The 25,511-nt window shown below is 25.5% G+C and overlaps 1 protein-coding gene across 1 annotated transcript; it reads right to left on the reverse strand.

Annotated features, from left to right (window-relative positions):
* Positions 1–1,045: 1,045 nt before the first annotated feature.
* On the reverse strand, positions 1,046–23,745 carry LOC107445391 (quinone oxidoreductase-like protein 1). The gene is made up of 9 exons (XM_016059776.3): positions 23,574–23,745; positions 20,997–21,074; positions 17,962–18,085; positions 16,604–16,672; positions 14,652–14,833; positions 11,210–11,551; positions 8,579–8,684; positions 8,281–8,326; positions 1,046–6,346 (listed from the first exon to the last, which is right to left on the reverse strand). Exons 1-9 carry the CDS (start codon positions 23,649–23,651, stop codon positions 6,247–6,249), a joined length of 1,125 nt encoding a protein of 374 aa, XP_015915262.1. The 5' UTR covers positions 23,652–23,745; the 3' UTR covers positions 1,046–6,246.
* Positions 23,746–25,511: the final 1,766 nt, after the last annotated feature.

The following is a 25,511-nucleotide window of genomic DNA, read 5'->3' on the forward strand; positions in this document are numbered from 1 at the left end:
ATTATTATTTAACTGAGAATGAAACGATTTAAGCATTTTTAAATAAAATGTGATAGTAAAAATAAAATAGTTAAATCATTCCAGCATTGTTGCACTTTATCTTCCAGAAATTACTCTTTAAGATTCAAAATTTTATTTAATTTGCTTTATTTAATACATTTGAAAGATTTTAAGCAAAATTTCTGCAGTCCTTTGGTACATTCTTTTCCTTTTTTTTTTATTGGTAAGTGACTGCAAAATTGGCAAAATACTGTAGTATGCAGTAAGATAACTTTAATCGTTTTCATGATATCAAAATTCCGGGGGAATTTTTTCCTTTTAAATTAGCTGAATACAATAAAAAATATTAAACAAGTTAAATGTAAATTTAGATTCTGGAATAATTTTCAATAAAGCTATTTTTTATGTAACAAATTATCAGTTAGGTTAATGTTTTTGTTCCTTACAAAATTTAAAATTTTGTTTTCGGTACTTTAGTGTTGATGAAAGTTGAACTTGAAAGGAAAATTAAAAAAATCTGGCTTTAAAAAAAAAATCTGGAAAAAAAATCCAATTTTTTTGAGGAGTTGGTGGTTTTTCCATGTAATGATTGAAGGTTCGTTAATTTAAATATTATGAATAAAATGCTGAAATTAAAATCTGGAATAAATATTAAATGCTGAAAAGAAAAATTAGATTTCTTTAAACTAAAAGAAATTTCAGCTGGCCAAAATAGTGTAATAATTATCACAAGAAGAGACTATAAATTTTGTACTTTTTAAACTCGCTCTTTTTATTTATATATATTTTTGAATGTTTTAAGACATTAAGTGTTTTTCTAAACATGAAATTTGAACTAGAATTTTTAGGATTTCATAATTTAAATTTTACCTAAAATTTTCATTGCGTTTTTACTGTTGTGAAAATGCCACTCATTTTACTTGTTAGAAGAAACAGCTAAATCTTCTTTCATTTCAAATATTTTTTCATTCTTTCATTTCAAATATGTTTGCCAAGAACGAAAAAAAAAATGTTTTTGAGATCAGGTTAGTAAGAAATTGCAAGGTAAATCGCAAATAAATTTTTAATAAGAGTCCTTAACAATGCATGATACACAACATTAATAATAGAATACTGAAAAAGCAAGCTTTATCATCATTAACAACAAGTGCACTGGATTTTCACATATTCACAGTTTTGCAACATTTGCACAGCAATTATTAAAGTAATAACAATTTTGCCAAGGAAAGTAAAATGTTTAGATTTATAAAGTTAGAAATAATTTTTCAATAATATTATTATCAAAACATAGAAAAAAAATCTATGAATAAAAGAAAATTAATTCAATGCAATGACAATTAAATTAATTGCAAATTCTTATTTTATAGTTTTATTACTATAATTGTATAATTTGGCATTAAAATAATTGTAAAGTTTTTTTTGATTTACATTGGAAATAGTTCTTCATAAAGAGAAAGTTTTATTTTTCTTTTAGTTAATATTTCAACAATTTTTACACACTAATATTATTTTATTATTATTCACTATTTTCCAGCTTTTCCTGCTTAATACTTCACTTAGAAATTCAAATACTTTTTTGAGGCACACCATAATTTTTAATACAAGAAGATAAGCTATGAAAGTACAATCCATGACATATGGAAAACCATAATACCTTTATGATCATCACTATAAAACTTTATATATCTATATATTTTTTGTAAGATTTAAAAAAAAATTGTCTAAATAAAAAAAAATCTGACTTGTAATTTATGTGTGATAAGAATAACGAGAAGAGAAGGGAATATAATAAAATTTTATTAATATCAATTACTCTATTTGTCAATTATTCTGTTTATTTTCAAACTTGTGACAAACATTTACAAAAAAAAAAGGGAGATTTTTCTTCTATGTAGACATTGAAGCTAAAATTCATGCCTATTTTTTAGAGTTATAAACATCATGTTGTTAGAACAAAATCAAAATATTTTAAGATTTTTTTCATAGTTAGCTAAGAATATTTCACATCCCCCATTTAAATTTGATTGCTGAATGAACTCAATTAAATTGGTATTAATGGTTTTTTCCTTTGTCAGAATGTGACAGATTATTAAACTACTTAGAGTATCAATTATAGTATACATTTGGGATAATTTTAGCTTAAAAATTGAAATGGTGAATTTTCACAATACCATTTAGTATTCTATAATTATTCTTATATCCTTTAATTAAACATGAAACATGAATTTTAAATATTTTTCTTATGAAGATAGTAAAAATATTATGAAAAAATTTCCAATGTTCGACTGTAAAAAACTTTTCTCCTTGGCAAAACTTTTATACTTCAATAAGTAGTTAAAATTTACACATTTCAATTATAATGGAGAAAAATATAGACAATTATTAAAAAATAATACAAATAAGAACTGCAATAGACAACATAAAACAGTGATAGTAAATAAGACAAAGAAACAAATATAAGGATGAAGATTAAAATTAATGAAAGATAAAAGAATTAAGAATAAAAAATTAATATCAGAAAAAAAATATTTGGTCATATGATTCAAATAAATTTGAAATATATCACAATTAAAAAGAAACTTCAATAAATTTGAAGTTCATATGTATATAAGTTGGAATGATAATTATATAAATAAGTTGTAAATCACGAAGCTTGTAAAATGCATGCAAACGATTCACAATGTTATATGCAAAAAAGCATATGGTAGATGTAGAACTTTTAAGTCTTCATCACATAATTCATATTTTAAAAATAATATCTAAACTTTAATATAATAATTTTAAATCAATATATAAATTTCTAAATAATAATTTCTATTTATAAATAAATAATATAATAATATATAATTCTCAAATACTATTCTTGGCAAAATCCTCATGTCTTTCTTAAAAAAAACCCCTATAATTATCTAATACATTTTACATCCACTTATATGTCTCGATAATCATAACAATAAAAAATATGAGAAACTATTGATAACTAAAATATATTAAACAATTTTAAAGTATACTCTAAACAGGAACAACTTCTTTTCATTCCTTTAATTGCTATGCCTCAACAATACACAAAATACAACTGCATCTAAAGATAGTCATATCACGCTCAAAAATAACACATGTAAACCTACAACTGATACTATAACTTTCATGTTATTTTTTTAAGAATTACTAAAAATTACGTCTATGCCACTAAGTTTTAAGATTTTTTTGTTGTGATGTTATTAATTTTAATCAATTAGACCAGAAATTTTAAGAAATAATTATATTTAATGAAAAGTTAATAAACGTTTTATTGTACTACATATAAAAAAAAAATATTTCTATATTTAAATAAATTAGTTTCAAGTTAAATTTTATTGTGCTGCATTTTATTTCTCCTGTTTTATTAAACATTAAGAAATTTAACAGGCTTTATATTTAATTTTTGGACTAGATCCTATCCTCACCACTTTTACTGTAAAATAGCAATCATGCAAAACATTAATGCTAAATTCTGAAAAAAAGGTAATTTGGGAGTTTTTATTTATTTATAACTACACAGCTATTAAAATATAATACATAAGTATAGAATACCACACAAATTCTATATCTAAAAAATATTTTCAAAATAATAGTAAAACAAACAGTAGTAGCTCAATAAAATTACCTCCTTTGTACTGAATAGCGGCTTAATTTAACTTCATGGCACATATTTTGATGAGCGACCCTCACATGTTACTCAGGAGAAATATCTAAGTTTGATGTTACATTTAAGCACTGGTCTGTGCAAAAGGGGTAAGTCATTAATTAACTAAAGTTTACATTATAACAGTGCTATATCAAAGATAAAAAAACTGTGCTATAAAAAAATTGAAATTCTGCATTAGTAGAGATTAAAATTCTAATTTATTAAATGAGAAAGAGCATTTAGAAAAAAATTATGCTCATAACTAAATGGAGAAATACCTCAGTATATAACTTAATATGAAAAAAAAAAGATTTAAAAACATAATTTCATTTCCTAAAAACTGAAATTCAAGTAAACTTTTATAACTATATTTATAAAATTAATCTCACTTTAAACCGTTATACGCGAAAGTATACATAAAATTGCATCCTAATTTAACAAGAAAAACTTTTCTTATTGCAATTTTACAACAAAAAAGAAAAAAAGAAGAGAACTTGATGCTTTAAAATTTTTAAGATGGTTTTAAACATCATCATACTTCCATAAAAGTAGTATGGATCTTTATATTTAGATATATATGAGTGTGTGTATAGTGAGCTGCTAGAAGAAAGATATAATCAAATGTAATAAATAAACAATTTAAATAGATTTTAGTAAACAATAAATATCAAGCATATTTTTCATACAATATACTAATTTTGTTAAAATTTCAAAAATATTCAACCTGCATATATATTTTTAGTTAAATTTAACTAAAACAAGAACAGAATATTATTACGGAAGACATGCTATTTCTAATTTTCAAGATTCCTTTTGAGTTCAATAGATATTTGTGCTTATAATAATTTGTTTAAATGAACACTATATTGAAATGTCCATTTTATTAAAATTAAGTTTTCTCAATGGGCGTATTTTTGAACTTTATATGGTAGAATATAATTAAAATTCTAAATTTTTAAAAATCTGTACAATAATTTCATGTAACAATTTTTGTAATAATGTCCAGCATTATAACATGTCTTGTTTAAAATAAGAGTAATACATACCAATTAAAAAATAAATTTTATGATTACATTACTAATGATATATATGGCTATGTGTATAATAAGAAACATGAAATCAATTCTAATGACATTTTAAGCACCATAAAACCTTAGGATGATGTTAAAATTTTTCTACTTAAAAAAGAAGAAAAAAATTAAACACCTATAAATTATAATATGGAAAGCAACATTTTTATTAATAAAAAATGACTAGCATTTTTATCTAATAAAATTTCATCTTTTAATACTTAAAAAAAGTCATATATTTAAATTTAAGCATTTCATTTTAGCATGCTTTTTCCCCTTTCAAATAGGTGTACAGAAAAAGGAATTTCAATAATCTTGACTAGGAGATATTTGACTAGTTTTATTAATGACGTACTTAGTCTCGTAATAGTCACAGGAAGATAAACTTTCATATACTCAATTTCAGTATTATAAACAACATCATTAGAAGATAGACCTTCATATTCTCAGTTTCAAGGTAAATAACATCAGTAGAAGATTGACTCTCATTCATAGACTCAATTTCAATGTAAATAACAGCATTAGAAGATGCACCTCCATGTATTTGATTTAAATGTAAATAAATTATAATTATATGGTAGATGAAAATTTTAAAATTAGTACTTAATAATTATAAATAAATATATGCATCGACAGAACATTTAGCATTTAAAACACATACTGAATGCTGTTGAGATCAAAACTGTATCTGAAAGTAAAAGAGCTACATTTCAAATGTAGAGCTTGCTTTCTAAAAACAATGAATGAAATACAGGGATGCCAACCAGAAATAAAGATTTTCCATACTTATAGAGCAATTTTTTCATAGAATTAATTTTCCATAGAATATTGCAATGCAACATTTCATCAACATTCTAGAAGTTATTTTTTCAATAACTAGAAGTTCTAATATATTTAATTGCATAGAGATTTGCAATCAGAATTTATAAAAATAGAAAAACAAAAATTAAATTACAAAATGAATAAATAAGTTCAATAAAAATAAGAGTTTGCCTCAATATTGTAAGAAAGATAAGAAGACCTTTATAACACAAGCATTGAGACGCAAAGAATTGGATTTTATGGAATTTGGTGTTATACAGATACTTTCACATATCATTAAACTTAGATTCTGAAAAAGGTGATATCTGAGGCAGATCGATATTAATATTTTAAAATAATTTTTTAAATAAAATACTTTAATATAAAAATATTCATTTGATGGAGTATTATTTACAGAAAAAGTGAAATAATCAAGAGCATTAGAAATGAAATCTAATAAATTACTTTAGAGATAGTAAAGTAAATGAAATTTATAGAGAACTGCGTTATATAGATCTTCTAGTGTATAATGAAAAAGAGATAATTTAAAGAAAAAAAATTACTAAAAAATGATGAAAGAAAACTGAAAATTTGATTCTTTAAGAGTTTTTAAAAGGTTAGTAATAGGAGTTAAATTCAGTAGAAACTACAGAAAATCCATATAAGTTAACATCCCTGAAACTTTAGCATGTGCAGTCACCAAAACAATCAGTCCATTTTCATGACAATCTTCCCAACACGGACACTTGGCAATTTTTTCATAGTTTCTGGCACAGAATCAAAGGAGACGGTATGGTAAACATTGGGCCTAAAAATAAAATCCTATAACTAAAAATTTATCAATAAGTACAGTACACAGTGCAATAAATTTTTTTGTGTATGATAATTTTATTGTTACAATCTTCTACAGCTTTCTCAGCTCATTTTTAAATATGATAAAAGTAAAATTGTGTAAACTGAAATCTTTTTCATATAGGTGTAATAAATATAGGAATATAGAAAAATAAATATAGGAATACATAAAAATAAATACATACTAGCAATTTAAAAATATTAAATAGTATTGGGTTGTTTGGAAAGTAATTTTGTTTTTTCTAAATAAAGGGACTTAATTATGTTTTTTTCACAGTCAATTTCAGACTTAAGCTGCATAATCATTACATATTTTGACATCTGATATAGCAAGGGTTACTTGTTAAAAAATTTGATTGATTCTACGCAGTTGTTATATTTTATTTTTTGTATTCAAAGAGGTAAAAATCTGCTCAAGCAAGAAAAAAAATAATTCAATGTGTATGAAAAAGATGTATTGGCAGTAAGCCAGTGTCAAAACTGGTTTGAAAAATTTCAATTAAGATGTAGTATGATGCTACACCACGCAAGTTTAAGTTATTGATAATTCAATGAAGACATTGATGAAAATCGGTGAATAAGAAATTGTGAGGTCACTGAGATATTAATTTTATCGAACTCAACCGTTCATGAACCTACAATAAAGCCTACAATTTATTCTTAAACCTCAGCGTATGGATACCTCATGCTGTTACAGAAAGAAATTTAAGCCGTTGTATTGACACTTGTGTTTTGTTTTTCAAAACTAAGAAAAATTATCCAAAATTGAAGCACATCATCACAGGGAACAAGAAATGAATTGTCTACAACAATGTTGTGGTCTCTACAAAATTCTTTAGCTGGTAAAACCTTTACTTAAAATAAGGAGGTCAAAAATCACCCGGGAACAAAACTTTTATGCATCTGGAATGATGCTACTACTAGAAAGATTGCAAAAGCTATTAGACCTGAATGAACAATATATGAGTCAATAAAATATTTATTCACTATAAGAAAATTGCCTCCCATTTTAGTAAAAAAAAAAAAAAAATTAAATTTCTTTCCAAATGACACAATATTTATTAACATGTTACAACGATTATTAAATTACTGAATACTGCTATTATTTAATCACTTATATTTGAACAGGGATTGACTTCACTGTCACAAATTTAAGGAATATCAAAATTTTATCTTAATCATCTACAAATTTATATAATAATGATAGGATATTCTTCAGAGAACAATAAGATATTCACCCCAATAGATTATATATAAATTTAAGAAAAACAGTGACAAGGAAATTCAACCATGATTTGTAGCCAATTAATAAAAATAACTTAAAAGTGTAAATCCATCTTAGTGCTTCAATAGCACAGTCGGCCAGTACGCTGCTCACACTGCTGGTTGCTGGTGGAGAGTCTAAGCAACTAGTGTCAGCAAAATGCATGGAAGAAAGTTCCTTTATAAGTTGCTGTGTGGAAATTTGGAGAGAGGGGTACCAGCTCAGACACTTTCCCTGCCATCCGATATTGGTCAAAATTTTGTGGGTTCCTAACAAGACTCTTAAAAGAAAGAAACCTTGCCCTTAAAAACAGGGCTGCATGCTTAGTTATGATTTGGTGGCTATCTATTTTTATCAAAACATTTTAATAAATAGTTCAATAATTTAGACAAAAAGAGAAAAAAACACTTGCTAATCACTCTGCGACTCAAGATATAACATAGCTCTTTGACAGAAGAAAATTCAGGCCTTAAAAAAGTTTTTAAGCAGAGGTAATTGTTAATAATACCTTACACTATTAAAAACAAACTGTTTAATTAATAAGAACATTAGGTTAATTACTACAACCTTATTTAGAACGAATCATTTGGAGTAAAAATTAGATAAAAAAAAGTTAATTACTTTACCTTATAACACCATCAGCAACTTTTTCCATTATATCCATTAGAATATCTGATAGAGTTAAAGAATTGCTTTGAATAAACTAACAATAATTGTAATGCACTAATGTAAGGTTTATAAGAAACTTTGAACAAATAATTTAATTATTTAAAGTGATGATAGCAAAAAAAATTGTCCCGACCTTAATAATTTTTAAAGAATATCAAACAAGTAACCTTCCAACTCATATATTTGAAAAATTATTATAAATTAATTTAACTTGGTTAACAGTAAATAAAAAATAACAGCTAAATATAAGGATACGTAGGTATTGTCCTTGTTGAGTTGATGATAGAGTCCAGGCATGCTCAAATAAGAAACCAAGGCTTGCACACTTTAAAAATAGAAGTCTGGAATTGGATGGATCAAGCTGAAATTATACAAATAATTTTTTTTTTATGTAAAGTAAGCTTCACAAGTGCAAATTTAGAACTTGAGAAATAAAGTATCAATTTTTATTTTTTAATTTAGAAACTTTTTTCAATTTAAAATAAGAATTTTTTAAGAAAAATATTAAAAGTTCTTTTACACATTAAAACATGTTAAAAGAAATGCTCTACAGCATTTAAATGAAATTGCATCAATAACATTTTAAAATGCACCTCTGTCAGAAAAGCATATTTAATGTAAAATTTTCAATGCAATTTTGGTTGAGTAGAATCCACAAAATGAAAAATTGCATCTCCTTAAAACTGTACAACCACAAATACTAAGTATTCTATTTACTGATTAAAACACATTATTTATCTTTTAAAAACAAACTTTCAAAACATTTTTTTAAAGAAATGAATATTTTTTAAAGAAATAAATTTTTCCACAACTAATTTTTGGGAGAAAAAAAATTTCTAGCTCATTTAGGTTCACATCAGAACCCATGGTGAGCAACAGGATCATTCAGCTTGACCTAATAGGCACAGGTAATAATTACAGGGCTGAGATGTAAAGCTTACAATTAAAATTAATTTTTCATTAAGTCAATGAAACAGGATTCTTTTAAATCTTTGTTTAAGTAAAAATACATAATAAGTAATGATAGCTATGATCAGTGAATATTTTTTCTATTATTAAGGTCATTTGTATTCATTATAATAAATCTCAAAATATTGTAAAAAAACTAACTTTAAAGAAATTCTTCCATTAATTACAATTAGAGTCTCTTTAATTTAAGTTCACGGGTGCACATAAATAAATTACATAATTCAATACAAAATGAAAAATAACAATAAAGGGTATTTCTAGTAAATTAATTAAGCAAGAAATAAAACATAAAATACACTTATAGACGTTTTCTTTTCCACAAGGAAATAATGTTAATTTCATGGTAAAAAAAATATTTTTAAAAAAGAATCAAATATAAAGTATATATGTTTCAATTATTTTAAGCATTTGTACACTCATCCTAAAAATTAAGAAATGAAATAAAGTTTTCATTATGGCAAAATTATTGATATTTTACTTTTAATAGATTCAACGAATTTTTCCTTTCACACATTACAAAAATAAAAGGCACAAAAATTATTCAAATTAAACAATTAGATTTGATAAACATTCTAATGAAATGTAGAAAATTTTAAATTTTAATATGGGATTACAAGTGGGCACTCACTAATTCCGTTTTATGAAATTCTGAGCACTATTAATCATGATTCGTATTTTCATTTTTGATATTTTACAGATTATATTAAGAATTAACATAAAATGGTAAACTCAGTCCTAGCAGCAAAGGCACAAAAAAAATTATAGGATATTTTATTACAAAATATAGTAAAGTTTTTTAAGGGACAGATCCCAAATCAAGTTACCCAAGTTTAACAAATATGAATATACAATTTTATGTCATTATGTTACTTAGCTCTATTTAACTTATGAACAAAGAAATTTTTTTTAAATTTATTATATTTTGTATAATACCCAGGTTTGAAAGAAAATTAAGCTCTTTTTTTCTATAATTATAACACTTAACGGAACAGTATTTTATTGAAAAGTAGTCAATTCCATATCTTAAAATTTCATGAAACTATTAAAAAAAAAAAAAAAAAAAAAAAAAAAAAAAAAAAACACAAATAATTTATTTTTAATTACATATATTTAATATCTCATTTCAAATCTTTTTTTATCAACTAAATAAACAGATGAAAACAGATTGAAAAGAAAATATGGTTTTATCAAAATAATGAAAATATATAACCTAAAAACTTGGTAATTTTAGCTAGGCATTCACTAATACAAAGTAGAGAACATAAACTCTTAAGTTTTGAACACAAAAGTTTTCAGTAAAAAAAAAAAAAAAAATCCTGTTTGAAAATAGTATATTTTATTTGAGCTGCGATGGCTAACGATTTGCCTTCCAATGAGGTGAACTGGGTTTGAATCCCAGGAATGGCTGGCCGATATAAATTCCGCATCCGGCTTGCACATACCACGGTGCTCTGAAGTGAAATGTCATCAGCGGATCATGGGTCCCCTTGTTGTCAGGCTAACAGTGGGTGGTTCTTGTGGTCTTCTTCGCCATGTAACACAAATGCAGGTTAGTTACACCAAAAAGTTCTCAACAAAGGCAAATTTCTCCCAATACTAGATTCAGATCCTTCGGGACTGGGTTCAAAAATTACAAGGCTACATAGTTTAACATTAGAAGTCATAAACCCAAAAATTGGGTCAGCTGTTCAAAGATGGTTATAAAAATATATTTTATTCAATATCGTATTACTTTGATTATTTTTTTAGCCACCAAACAAACAAATATTGAAAACAAAATATAGTTTATGAAAATGAGTAACACTAAAAAACTTATAGTAAGAGAAACTTTATATTAAAAAAATATAGGACAAATAGGGTAACTGGAAATTCTGCAAACTTCAAAATTAATATTGTGATATGAAAACTGAAATTTACCTGTAAGTTTTCTTTTGATGTAATCCATCTTCCACCAACAGAAAGAGCAGATATTATTTCATGTTTACTTGGAATAGGATAAGAATAGTTATCATTAGTTAAGATCCTGTATTCATTATCAGAAAACAGGGTGACACCATTATCAATAATGAGATCAACACCCAGTCCACCAGTTTCTTCCATACAGGCAGACCATATCATTTCACTGTTGCCATTTCTGAAGCTTGATGTATGGAAGGGCGTCAGGTTGTTCTTTTTTCGGAGATCGATAACCAAAGCCAGCTGGTCATCCAGACCTTCTAGGTATAGTTTTTCATCTTCCGAGCTGATAGTTGTAATGACCTGTAGTTAATAAAAAAAGAAATATAAAGAACCTAATGAGATTGATATTTTTTAAATGTTCAACAGTTGAAGACATCAAAATCACAAATCAGTATTACCTTAAAAACATAATATTTCAATCATTAGATTTTCAAGGGAAGCATAAGAAATACAATTGTATTTATCGAACTCATTTCTTAATAATAATAGGTGGAAAAAACTCAATAATTGGTGGAAAAAACTGCTCTACTTCTTCAATTTATTACTACATATATATTGATAGGGTGGATAGAAAAATTAAATTTTCGAAATTTCTTTTCTGATAGTGAACAAAACTTAACCCAACCAGTTAAAAAGTATAAATAAAATAGTTTTAATTTATTTTGATTCCATCTACTGGCTCACTTGATTTAAATATTAAGAAACTACACAAAAATGTCCTATTTATGTTTTCGCTTAACTTTGATTTATAAATCATTTTTAACATTACTAAAGCAATTAGCAAATGAAACTCTCTTTACAACCCTAAATAGTAAGTATGAGAAGGAATATTATATGAGAATACTGCACCATGAGCTAAACTTGGCATATTATATGGATAATTCTTCATTTCTTGACAAATTGCTTTGTTTATAATAGGGTAAAATGTGTATAAAACAAGATAAGGTTCTTTATATTTTTGGAAATATTGAAAAACTGAAAGATAACATGCTAGCATTCGATGTAAAATACCAGGATTTTTAAGACTTCTGGTAAAAATCCAAAATTCATAAATACCCGAATATGATTTTTATTGAAAATTCAATGGTTATATTTTTATTTTAGGTTTTATAAAAATAAATATATTTAAGGTTAATAATATATTAAGTTTTGCTCTTTTGTTAATAATCAATTTGTTAATAATCAATGTTGTTTTGTTAATAATCAATTTGTTATTTACTAAGATGAAAAATTCATCAAACTGAATGTGTAAATTGTTGAAATTGTAATTTAGTTTTCTTATTTGAGACTAGTTGTTTAATACTCCTTAAATTAGTATTTCTATTCATAGATTCAAGATTTATGATTGTAAAAGTAAGATCTGAATTAGGGAATGCAAAAAATTATTAAACCTTTAAGTATTTGATTATATCATATAAAATGTTTCTTGTATATGAAAATTTTTTTCTTCTTCGTTGATCCCTATTTAGTTGTGATGTGATACCTTTCTGAAAAATTATGCCCAATGTGTTAATTATTTAAATTGATTAACTTTTTTTTTATCATAACATTTGATTAAAAAAAGAGGAGTTAAAATTTAAAAGATTCAGCTTGTGATTTAAAAGAGGTATACAATATATGCTGGCATTAATATTTTATTATTTTAAGAGAATATTTAATTATTTATTTAAACTGTTACGTTTAAATGTGGTTAGGAAGCTACTTCCTCTATACATAGGGAGGAAAAAAAACTATTCTTCATGCAGTTATACACCTTGCAATTTTAAATGCATGTTAAAGATGCATTTAAAAATTGCAAGTTAAACCTGTATAATTCTAAACAAATAATTGAAGACATTTTATTTATTATGCTAAACAACAGAGTAAAATATAAGTTTAGTTTAATCACTTTATACCCAATTTTTGAGAAAACTTAATTTCAATAATTCTTATAGGAATGAAAAGAATATTTTTAAATTTTTTTGTTAATTAAAAGCATATCATTTATTGTACTTCAATTGAAATTTTTTTAAATAAACTAAATGCTATAAACTTCAGTCTGATTAGAGCATAGTAAGTGAAAATAGATATATCAAAGGCATGTAAATGAAAAATCCAATCTGAATCAAATGTTTTTTTACATTAAATATTAAATAAAGACAAAAACAGTATCAAGAAAATTGATGCCAAAGTTTGTCACAAGGTGAGATTTTAAGGGTTTGATTTTTATAGTTACATGTTATGTTATCTTTTAAGTTAAAGCTAGAATTATTATTATTTTTTTTTGCTCTATTCAAAATAATAAATATAATATTTTTCGAATTTATAAACAATGTCTTTGTTTAATTTTTTCCTATATTACAGCTGATACATAAATTTTTAAAACAAATATGCCGGTCGACAATAAATTTAGGAAAAAAAATTATGAATTTTAGAATCCTCCAAGGATGAGTCACACTATTTTTACTGTTAGAAATAAAAATTTAAAAGAAATATTTTTTTTTTTTTAACATGGAAGAGTGCTCTCCTCTTAGTGCACACAACAGACTTGCAGCAGATTGCGTGAGAAGAGACTACTGTAGCAACATGCTAGTGAAACTAATAAAAATATATCAACCTCTTATTAAAAAGAGGTTTTATTGCACACATTAAAAAACATAAAAAAGACACTGTAAACAAACTAAAAAACCATGTAAAAAAAACCTGTCTGGCAAACTTCGTTACAATAAATATCAATCACCCTAATAACTGAATATTCATTGACATATTTTACTCTAAAGCATACACTTCTTTTAATTAAAACCATTTCCATAACCATTCTCTTCATACAGCTTTTGTTGGAAATAAGGACTTTGACTGACCTTTTGATGCAGAATTTTATTCAATTCAATTTTATTTCATTCTTTCTAATTAGTTTAGGTGAAAAATATTGTAATTAGCATATAATAATTGATGGTTATGAAATACAGCATGAAACAAACTCTCTTTTCTTTTGTGTTAAGGGAAAAAAATCGTCCACACAAAAATTTTTTCAAATCTGCAGTCATTTAGATTTAAGAGAAACAGATATTCATCACTGAAATTTCTTTGATTTACAAAATAGACAGATAAATGTTTGTTAGATAGAAATGTTTGAAAGAAAAAAACACTTTTAATTACCTTTTTTGAACTTTTTACAAACATAATTCCGATAACATACCAGATTTCTTTTTAGTAACAATTAAACTGTTTTTTTTTTATAATTAAAAAATACCAAAATATATTTTTGCAAGCATCAAGAGCATCAGAAAAGCTAATAATATCAAAGATAAGCCACAGAATGAAAATATATACAGAATTAGTCAATTTTCACGCATTTCTTATAAATTAAAATTCTATAATAGGTAATAAAAACGCAAATTATAGAGTGAAATCCACTAACTTTTGCACCCCAGTGATGAGCTAACTGAATGCACAGACTACCAAACGCCGAAGCCCCATCCATAATCAGAACAGTGTCCCCATGACTCAAACGGCCCAAGTAGTGAAGAGCAGTATATGAACGGACAGCATCACCAATACACGCAGCAGCATCTACGTAACTCACTTGTTCAGGCTTTTTAGCTAGAAATTAAAAAAAAAGGTATAAAATACAACTTCATTATTTGTTTTCAGAAACTTGCATCAAAATTTAATTTTTTTTTATTACTATTCTTAAAATTATTTAATAAGAATATGTAAAGATAAAACAAGAAGTGCTAATTCTTTTATAGATCTAAAACACAGATAAACTGAAATTCGTGGGTTAAAACTCTAAATGTTCACGGAATGCATGTAATAGAGAATAATTCACGGAATGCATCAAATCAAGAGAAAAACATTTACTCCTATTTAAAATATTACTTTTTGCAATTGTTTACAGATAATTTAATAAATGGTGCAGGAGACAAAAAGAGTGAACAATTTTTCCTACCTTGAAAGACATCAAAAATTAAAGTTCCAGTTTTAAGTTTGCAGATAAACCAAAAACAATATGTAACAAGTCAAATACAAATTTAAAAGAAACCAACAAAAGCATAAATTAAATACAATTAGTAGCCCATACTTTTGATTTTTCGGATTATTTTTTACACTATATTAATTTTCTTTTATCGTCAAGAAATTAAAAAATATAGATATACAATATCAAAATGGCATTTCCTTACAAAAATATACACACCAAACAGTTGTTCAATTCAAAAACTTTTTTGGATAGAACTATTTAAACCAAGAAGGGTGCAAGCAAATAGTACTTTTTAAATGCAAGCAAATAGTACTTTTTAAAAATATTTTGTTAAAATTTGAGAACATTATTTGAGAAGTTTAAAAGAAATTGTTTATAATTTTTAGAAAAAAACATTTTAAATTATTATTTTGTAAAAAAATTCACTAGTTTTTATTCAAACTTTCGAGTTTGGCATTAAACATTATTTAAATATGAATTTTATGCAAACTATTGTAAAAAAAGTAAATCATAACATATTCGAACATATTAGTAACCAGCTTAATAAATTTATTAAACATATCAAGTAAAATCAAATCAAAGTAAAATCAATCAAATCATATCAAAGCAAAAAAACTAAACAAAATAAAAGTTAAAAGGGAAACTTGTTTTGTCTTTCTAAAAGGTTAGTTTTAAAAAAAATTTATCAACAGTGTTATGTTATTACATTGCATTTTTGTCTCATCTCAAATATAACCTATATTCCTAAAAGTAAAGGTTAAAATATCTTATTATACCAGAATAAAAGAGTGTGAAAACGTTAACAGAAAAATTATGGAAAATCTTTCAAAACAAAATGTCGATGGGTAATTAGAAAGAAACATAAAATGTAAACAGAATTTATTTGACACCATTTTATATCATCAGAATTATTATGTAATTATTTATATTCCACCATATCTTTATATTATATCATCAGAAGTTAAGAAAAATGTTCTTAAAATAAATAAGCACTCTTGGTGTGAAGGAAAAAAAAAAGAAGACATAAAAGCACTTCAATTAACATTAAAATATTTTATTATTTATAATTTTTTTATTATATCATAAAGTTAGGTAAAAATTAAAAGCTTTGAGGGAATTATTATCATTCTTTTTAAAAAAAATTTGCAAAAATGTAGTTTATATATACAAATGTCTAACATTACAAATAATAAAAATATTTTTAAAATAAAAATTAAAAGATTAATGCGAAAATAAGTAAAAAGGCAAACGATAAATCACAACAAGATTAATTACTTAAAAATAAAATAAATTCAAGTCTGAGAATATTTAAATTGAATATTATCAGATTCCAATTTGCTAAATATAAATACATTAGAGGTTTAGGAAAATAGATGATTAAAAATACTTACTGACATCGAATTCATGTAAAACTACATATTCGGCACATCCCGAAAAACCATAATCCAAAGGAATGATACCTAAAAACAATTACCATGGGTTAAAAAATGTATAAAAGTAATACATTGATTTCAAAAAATGCACAAACATATTTAAATTTCTAACTGGGAAGAAAAAAGAAAGACTAACTTTATTTTTTGTGAATTATCATCATAAAACAAATATAACATTCTATATAAATATTACTATTTGAAATAATGAAAAAAAATTATAATTTATTAAAAATTTTATAACTTTAATTTATAAGCTTAGTCAGTTTATAAACTAAGTTATTTCATTAATTTAGTTCATAAATTTATCAAATATATTAAATAATTTTGTAAAAATATCAAGCATTGGACTTAGGTTTAAATTCATATATTTATGTATTATGCAGTTAATAATTCATTGCTTGTTTGGTATTAGTCATACTTCTCTTGTCTTGCAGAATTTGTATCTTTTGCAGGAATATGTTACCTAATTCATAGTATTACTAATTTTTTAACTCAAAAATATGACACATTCACAATACAAATGCATTCTGATTAGAAAAATCATACAAGTTACATGAAAAAATCTGAGGCATGTTATTCGTAAGTTTAGTCACTTTGCTTCGCTTTAAGTTTAAAATGCTTTGTTTTAGAGAAGTTTACAGTGCTTTTTTTCTTTCAAAATAGTCATCATGAACAAGAGTACAGTATAAGCTTGCTAAAAAATATTTTGAATTACTTTATTATCTAAAAATGATTATATATATATATATTTATATATNATAATTGTTCCAAACTTCATGAAAAGAAAAGCAAATTTCCTTAATCATTACTTATTTACTTTAAAGATTTAAATAAAAATTTTTGTAAAAAACTCAGCTATGAAAATTACAACTTAAATAGCAAATTAAATTATTTGCACAAAAAAAAAACTAATAAAATTTTTTTTTCCTTAAAAGCAACAAACAAATAAATAATAAAAATAACAAACAAGTAATAAAAGTAACAAATCAAAGTTTTTTTAAGTGTCATAATTTTACACAATAGATAACAGTTTTAAAATTTTTGATTCCGATTGTTCATAAAAAGTATGATTCATACAATAAAACGTTGACGACCGACTACATTCAAACTTAACATAGCAAAATTTCTGACATTTCAAATACTTGTGTATTTACACAGAAAAACAGACATTAAAGAACTTTTGATCAAAGAAATCATTGTATAGTTGATTCAAGAAAACAAAACCTTCTCTTCCATAATTAATCCTGTTTATGAAACAAGAAAATTACTAAACATTGATTATTCAAAGGATAAAAAAATTAAAGAAAATTAATTACCTACAACTTCGTCACCAACTTTCAATGTACTAACAGCATTCCCAATTTCACGAACAATCCCTGCAACGTCTTTACCAACACTATATTGAGTAGGAGAAGTATCTCTGCTCACTAACTGCATCAACTTAAAATAAATAAATGGTTTTTATAGATAAATATTTTATGAATAGTTTTTTCTTATATACAGTAGAACCTTGGTTATCTAACAACCTCAGGAATAACCTTATCTGAATGCTGAATAATCTGAGGAATTTTGCAGGGCATTTTTTTTTGGGTGTATCAATATCAAACTGACGAGGAACATTACTCAAAACAAGCAGTCATTATAATAAAGTTAAAAAAAAAAAAAACAATTGTACTTTATTTTTGGATCATAAATAATATTACAACTAGGTATGTAAAAAAAAATATCATTGATACATTTTGTCTTCTAGCAGCCAGATTTTTGGATTGGTGATCACAAAATAGTAATGGGATGCCCGCAAGTGCCGTAGTGTGGGTCTCTCAATCCTGATTGGTAGTTGAAACATGGCATTTGTCTACGTTAGCAACTGTTCTTTCCATTTTATTTCGAGTAAGCCAAGCCTGTCAAGCATAAATTCTCTAAAGAGACACATTCTATATTCCATCATAAAGATTCATTCACAAACATTTCAATTCTTTTATTATATAATGCTTGCTTAACACAAAGCCAGATACGAAGCCACGTAGAACATAAAAAAACTAATTCTTCATTGAAGTTGCCATGTACACAAAACAAAAATATATCACAGTTACAATAAGATACATAAACAAATAATCAATCTAAGTTAGTTAAGTAAGAGATATAGGAAAAAGAAAATATATTTTAACGAATTTGATGTGTGATACAGTGTAGTACTTAATTAACTTCATGCTAATTAACATTCTAACTTAGCTCAACTTAAACAAGCCATCTTGCTTTTATACAATTAGCTGGCGTTGAGATCATAGGTCACATGTCTGGGTATCATTGATCGTCTTCTGATAGAGTTGCAAGTATTAAATTGAGTAATAATAATGAAACATTTGTCAAAATACTTTTAATGCACATTAGAAGAGATGACAGATAATCAAAATGTTAAATGATTGGATGCTAGATATTCAGGGTTCTACTGTATATAAGCATTTTATAAATATTTTTTTCATTATTTAACTGAGGTGTATAATTCTAAATATGATCTGTTTTAATCTAAAAGCTTTTAGAATAAAAAAATTTTTTTCTTAAAAGAAGGTTTTCTTTAACCCAAACATATAGAAAACAAATAAAACTTGAATATTTAGTTCAAAATTAAAGATGTAATGAACAATAAAATTTTGTATGGTAAAATTATTGAATTAGGTATGGTAAAAAACAATAAAATTTTTTCGAAGACAAACTGTACAAAATTTAGAGCGTTTTTTGATTCAGAAATATTAGGCATACACTTGGTCCTAAAATTTAAACAAATTAATGTAATTTTTATTCCACTACTGAAAAATCAAGTTAACAATCGATAAAAAAAAATCATTGGGAGTTGAAATGTATTCAATGTTAACACAATTCTAATTTTCCTCAATTGCCATTTAGGAAAAAGGTTTTGTATTCCTCATTGCAGAAAATTTGAATACAAAGTTTGCAAATAGTTAACAACTAGGAATACTACTAATAGGCAATTTATTAAATGCATCTAATGCTAACTCAATTTTAATTAAATCTTGTATACAATACCCACATTCAAATCTATCTATAGAAAATAATACAGTCATAAAAATCTATTTCTTATTGTCTGCAAGTGATGAAAAATACAAATAAGTAAAAATAATTGAGAATTAAATAACATCATATTGCAACTAATTACATAATTGGCAATTATTGCATCTGCTACAAATGTAATTTTACTTCAATTTATTTTAAACAAAGTTTGAACACACATTCTATTTCTAAGTCAAATTGCACATTTTAATGATGATTGATATCTGTAGTTTATGAATTTGAATTGTATCACATTTTCAAAAACATGATTTCTTAACTTTCAATGCTTTTACTTTAACCTAAATATAAAAATTAAAATTTTTATACCTAATTTTTTAAATTAGATTCCTTGATGTGAACATATTTTTAAACTTCAAACTGATAAAATATTGCCAGCTAATAAAATATAGTCAGCTTTAAATAAAAACTTATTTCTTTAGAATTGCTACAAAAAAAAAAAAAAAAAAAAAAAAAAAAAAAAAAAAAAAAACGTTAAGTAGGTACTTTATCTGGTGCAGCTATCAAATAAAAGCACAATCATTCACAAATGGAAAAAAAGTGGGAACATATTCAAATTATTAAGGGACTGACTAAAAATATTATATTAATTTATAGTTAGGGCATTTGATAGCATGTTTTGCCTGTAACTATTTATTTAGTTGACAGACATAATAAATTTTAGAGAAAATACCTAAAAATTATTTCAGATAATAAGAAAAATATAGCTGATAAATACAGAAAAATAATGACAAAATTTTAATTTTTTGGTACTTACAAATTCATACTATTTAATACATATGAAAAGTAATCATAATCTTTAAATAAGAGTCCCAAAAAGTTAATAAGGAAAATATAATTTTTTTGTTGTCTACCTCCATATCAGATTCAATTCTAAAGTTTGTTAAATTCATTTTACTAACACATTGCAAATACATTACATTAAAGTGACCGATAACATTAAAACTTAAGTTGAGAATTTGAAATCAAAGCACCATAAACTTTTATAGTCAATATTAAACACATCAATTTATTACAAAGAAATCTCAAAATATTATTTAACCTAATAAAGTCAAGAGATATTTTATAAACATAAATAATATCTTAAAATTCATTTTTATAGATAGTCTGGAAAATACACTGTTATTAGGATCATAAGATCACTTTCAGTTTCATCAATTCTAAAAGAATAAATTTGTTACAATGAAGGAAAATTTTTATTTTTAAGTAAATAAAATTAAGCATTTATACAATAAATATCAGTCATCGAATGTAAAGCAATTACCTTGATATCAACCTCAGAAAGAGAACATGCTTTAACTTCAATTAATACAGAATACCGTGTTAAAGGGGGCAGATCAGTCTGAAAGAAAAGAAGAAAAAAAATTTAACCAAATGCACAAATATTTGAAACAAAAATAAACTAATGTCAACACACACATATGTATATGATCTTTTTTCACTATTATTGTATTGAATAAATTAATTCACAAAAAGAGGAAGAAAAGCTACTTATAAATGCATAAAAAATATTTTCTATTGAATTATTTCATAACGCTTTAAAAATAAAGAGAAGGAATATACAGAAAGATTGAATTTTAAAATATGATCATTAAGGGAAATTCATAAAAAAAAAACATTTCCTTTATTTTAAATCTAACTTTTAAAACAGTAGGAGATATAATGTAAAACAAGCAATTTTGAAACAATAATGAAAATTTTCCCCCCTTTAATTTAAAATGGGAAGATAAATAGCTATAAGAGAAACAGTAAAATTTTATTTTATAAGATTATAACCATCTTTTTCTTAAAATTACTAATTTCCTCTAAACCATTCAATCTGTAAAATACTTAATTTTGTAATCTTTAATGACAATTTTAAAACAATAAGGGAGGTAGATATTAAAAAATTTAGCAATTTCTCTTAAATAATTGAAATTAACTTGCATATAAATAGTATAAATGGAAGAATATTTAATTTAAAGTTATAGTTAAAGTTTTCCTTTTCCTTAAAATCTTTGATTTTTCTAAATCAATTCATTTATAATTGAGAGATTTGGTATAATACAAAGTATTTTTCCCTTCAATTTACTGTAGTTTTGAGGGCAGGCAATACAGCTACATGCTTTGATTAGCAAGAACCAGACATGAATCTAACAAGTAGTACAGATCTGCTTTGTGGTAAGTAGTACAGAGGAGATTGATGTAAACCTACTGAGTCTTAAAATTTGTTTTGGCTACTGGCAGTAATTTTTGAAGCTAGACTTATCTTGCAATAAGCCAACTTATATTATTTAAAAATTTATTGGGTTTTTCATATCAGTATCTGTTTGCACCAATTGTAATTGTTAACAGTAACTACTTGATTCTTACACTTGGAATAAATTAAACATATTTAGAGTCTTTTCTAAAAGTAGCTATAAGCTTCGCCTTTTAAGTTTGCAGTCTGTTTTTTAGTTTGTTATGCACCAATGCTATGGTGAACATGTAAGTGCAGGTGCAAGGGGAGCTTTCCATACCAGTACCAATATAAAAATTTGGCAATTATTTTAGCAACTTTCATACAGTGGTCTACCAGAAACTACAAACAAATGACACTTTTTCATTTCACCTGTACATGCAATTTCGGCTTAATCACTTATTAAAAAAAAGAAATAGAAAAGCACCAAAAAGGAAAAAAAAATTGCAAAAGTGAACCAATTCAAAGGGTATAACTCGTATCTACATGCTTTTCTTATTTAAAATATTGTTAGGGGGATATTTCTGTATCGTGATCTGTCGCGCCAACTACAATCGCCAAGGTGCCAAATAGATTTTAAACTTGCAATTTCTAAAAAAAAAAAAAAAAAAAACATGCAGATGTTTGCTCAGGGATAGCTAGAAGTTATACCTTTTGAGTTGGTTCCTTTCTGTGATGTTTTTTTTTAAAGTTTCTAGCTGGCCACTACCCGGAAGGTTCCAAGACTTGGGGCCAATTCTGCCACAGATCACGATATGGAAATCTCTCCCTACAAGTTATACATTTCGAGTTGGTCCTTTTCTGTGATGTTTTTTTCAGTTTCTCACGGGCCGCTGCCCAGAAGTTGCCAATACTTGGCGATTATTCTGCCACAGATCAGGATACGGAAATCTCCCCCTTGTTATCACCTTGGCAATTGGAAATTTTCATAAATATTTTCAAGTACCAATACAGAAGTCTTCCCTACACTCTACTTCGAGATTTTACTAATTTTAAAACAGTATACATATAGAACAATGTAAGCATTGCATTGTTTTGGTTAAATAACAGGAATTCTGAAGTTTTATAGACTCTATAAAACTTCAGAATTCCTGTTATTTAATTTTGATTAGTTATTTAATTAGAGTTAATTTAATTTTGAAACAAGTGACATATTTTCATTTAACTAATTTTAATTTAAAAATGCACGTGTATTATAAATGCTTTTAAATAGCAAGAAAATTCCAAAAAGCTGTAATTTTGCTTATAATAAATTCGTTTGAAAATGTTGATAAAATTTTAAAACGCTAGCATATAGCTTGAATTATTACTGTATAATATGCAGAAAAACATTACATAGATAAACATTTAGTTTTAAAATTGCGCAAAAGTTTTCTTCAAATCAATCACCGATTCTCCAATTATTACTTTATTTGGTTTTTAACTCTCTTCTTAAAATGTGACTAAATGGGTGTAAAATAGAGATTTTACAAATGGATTTAAAATTAGAGATTAAATAAAATATGCGTCATTATAATGTTCACAATATGAAGTTATGCGGATGAACCGATCAATAAACAAACACATAGCAGATATAGTTAAAAAATAAAATAAAAAAAGAGGATATAAATATAATATATATACATTGTTTTCGATGATATATTTTGGTGTCAATGTTCCAACAACTTCTTTATAAATACATTTCATCTTTTTTACAGACATTGCGGCAAATTATGTCTTTTCTCAATCTACCGCAGACATTCCAAAACCAAAACAAACACGCCCTTGGAGTATGTCCTTGAGATGGTTGTTGCCAACTGCATTTATCTAATCATGTTCAGTAATACAATTCAACGCTGAACTAGATCACCAACTTAACAATCAACGTTACAAATAAATTTCGCCTTGTATTAACATTCCGCAAGAGCTTGTCAGTTTGAATGTATCATAAAAGAATGTGAGAGGTGGTATAAGGCTCTTGCGTTAACTATTGTACAACCAGAGATAGATGTGTGTCCACAACATAATTAAATAACTAAGTAAATTTATAAAATTTCATATTACGGTACATCAAAAATGAAATTCTTCAGAGTGAAACTTACGTCCGAATAGTTTAGAAACAAAAAATTAGCGTGAGATATGCACCTTTATTAATTAATTAAGTTAAATGAATTATTCCAAGAAATTGAAGTGGAAAGATATACTTGAAGTGACATACATGTGAAGTTGCAATAAAAGTTGACATGTTTCGTGTGCTCAAGAATCTGGGTCGATTCTCAAGACTTGCTACGAGTCTTGAAAAAGTTTTTGTTTGAAATTTTTTTAAATATAATGTCAAAAAAGGGGGCATTGGGTAGGGGAAAAAACTAATAAGTGTTCATAGGTAATCTTAGTAATTGTTTATCTAATAATATTGTAATTCATGTCCTTTGATTTAAATGTTTAATAATTCTATAAAAAAATTTCGGATCAAGCCAGTCACACTCAACTAAATGAACAATGAAACAGAATTAATATATATATATATATATATATCCACAGTAATTGTTNGCACAAAAAAAAAATATATATATATATATATATATAGCCGGGTTGAGAACCAACCACCACAGAGGCATGAAGATCGACGGAGAGGGCAGGAAAGTATATAGGAATTGTGGGAACTGCCCAGATACGCAGCTGACACCATGCCACATCTTTGAGTGTCCAGCAATGAGTGCTAATCTGAGAGAAATAGGAGTCTTGCCGTCATTGATAGATATTTATGACGATAACATCAAGCAAATCGCAGAAGCAGTAATCAAAACGCATGGAAACATTTGATTCTGCTATGTCATAAACACGACAAAAAATTTTTTTTTGATATATTTGAGCGAATTTATGCATGCTCTTTCTCTAATTTTCAATTGTATTTTTTAAACAGTAAACTCCAGTGTTCCTACGATAATAAAAGATAGAACTCATCTTCTGTTTTGCATAGCTTAGAACAATGAAGTGATCACTTCAGAGTGTTCCATAGCAACCACCCTTAATATTTATATATTTAGTATCCTTGCAAAATATGAAGTAAAGACATTACGGATTGCAAATTAATTAATACATAAATGATAAGAAAATAAGAATGTTAATGAACTCTGACCCATCACTATTGAGGTAGGGAGGAGTGTCGAAAACCAGTTCATTTGTCCAGTGTGACTCGAATGCAACTAGGTACCGCCTTTAAGCTTCTAATTATGAAATAAGGTGATTTAGATGATTTTAATTTCTTCTTTGCTCTTTTTGACCTTAATAATAACAGCGATGAGTAGAAACGCTTTTTTTTCTCATTGTAATATTAGTGTGAACTAATATAGCAATGATTTCTAATATAGTAATGAACCCTAATGTAGTAATAAATTTTAGTAATGTTCCTTTTTTTCGTTATTTTTTACAAAGCTTTTATTAAAAATGTATATTGAGGGAACACTATGAAATCCCGATATAGTGCGCTAGCATTGGTTCTTATTGCAACAGTAAAATTCTTTTAAAGGTATCAGTTTAAAAAGTTTTCTTAAGTAGTTTATATTTATTACGTTAAAAATT

The sequence above is a fragment of the Parasteatoda tepidariorum genome, chromosome 8, assembly GCF_043381705.1.
Source record: "Parasteatoda tepidariorum isolate YZ-2023 chromosome 8, CAS_Ptep_4.0, whole genome shotgun sequence".
Lineage (NCBI taxonomy): Eukaryota > Metazoa > Arthropoda > Arachnida > Araneae > Theridiidae > Parasteatoda > Parasteatoda tepidariorum.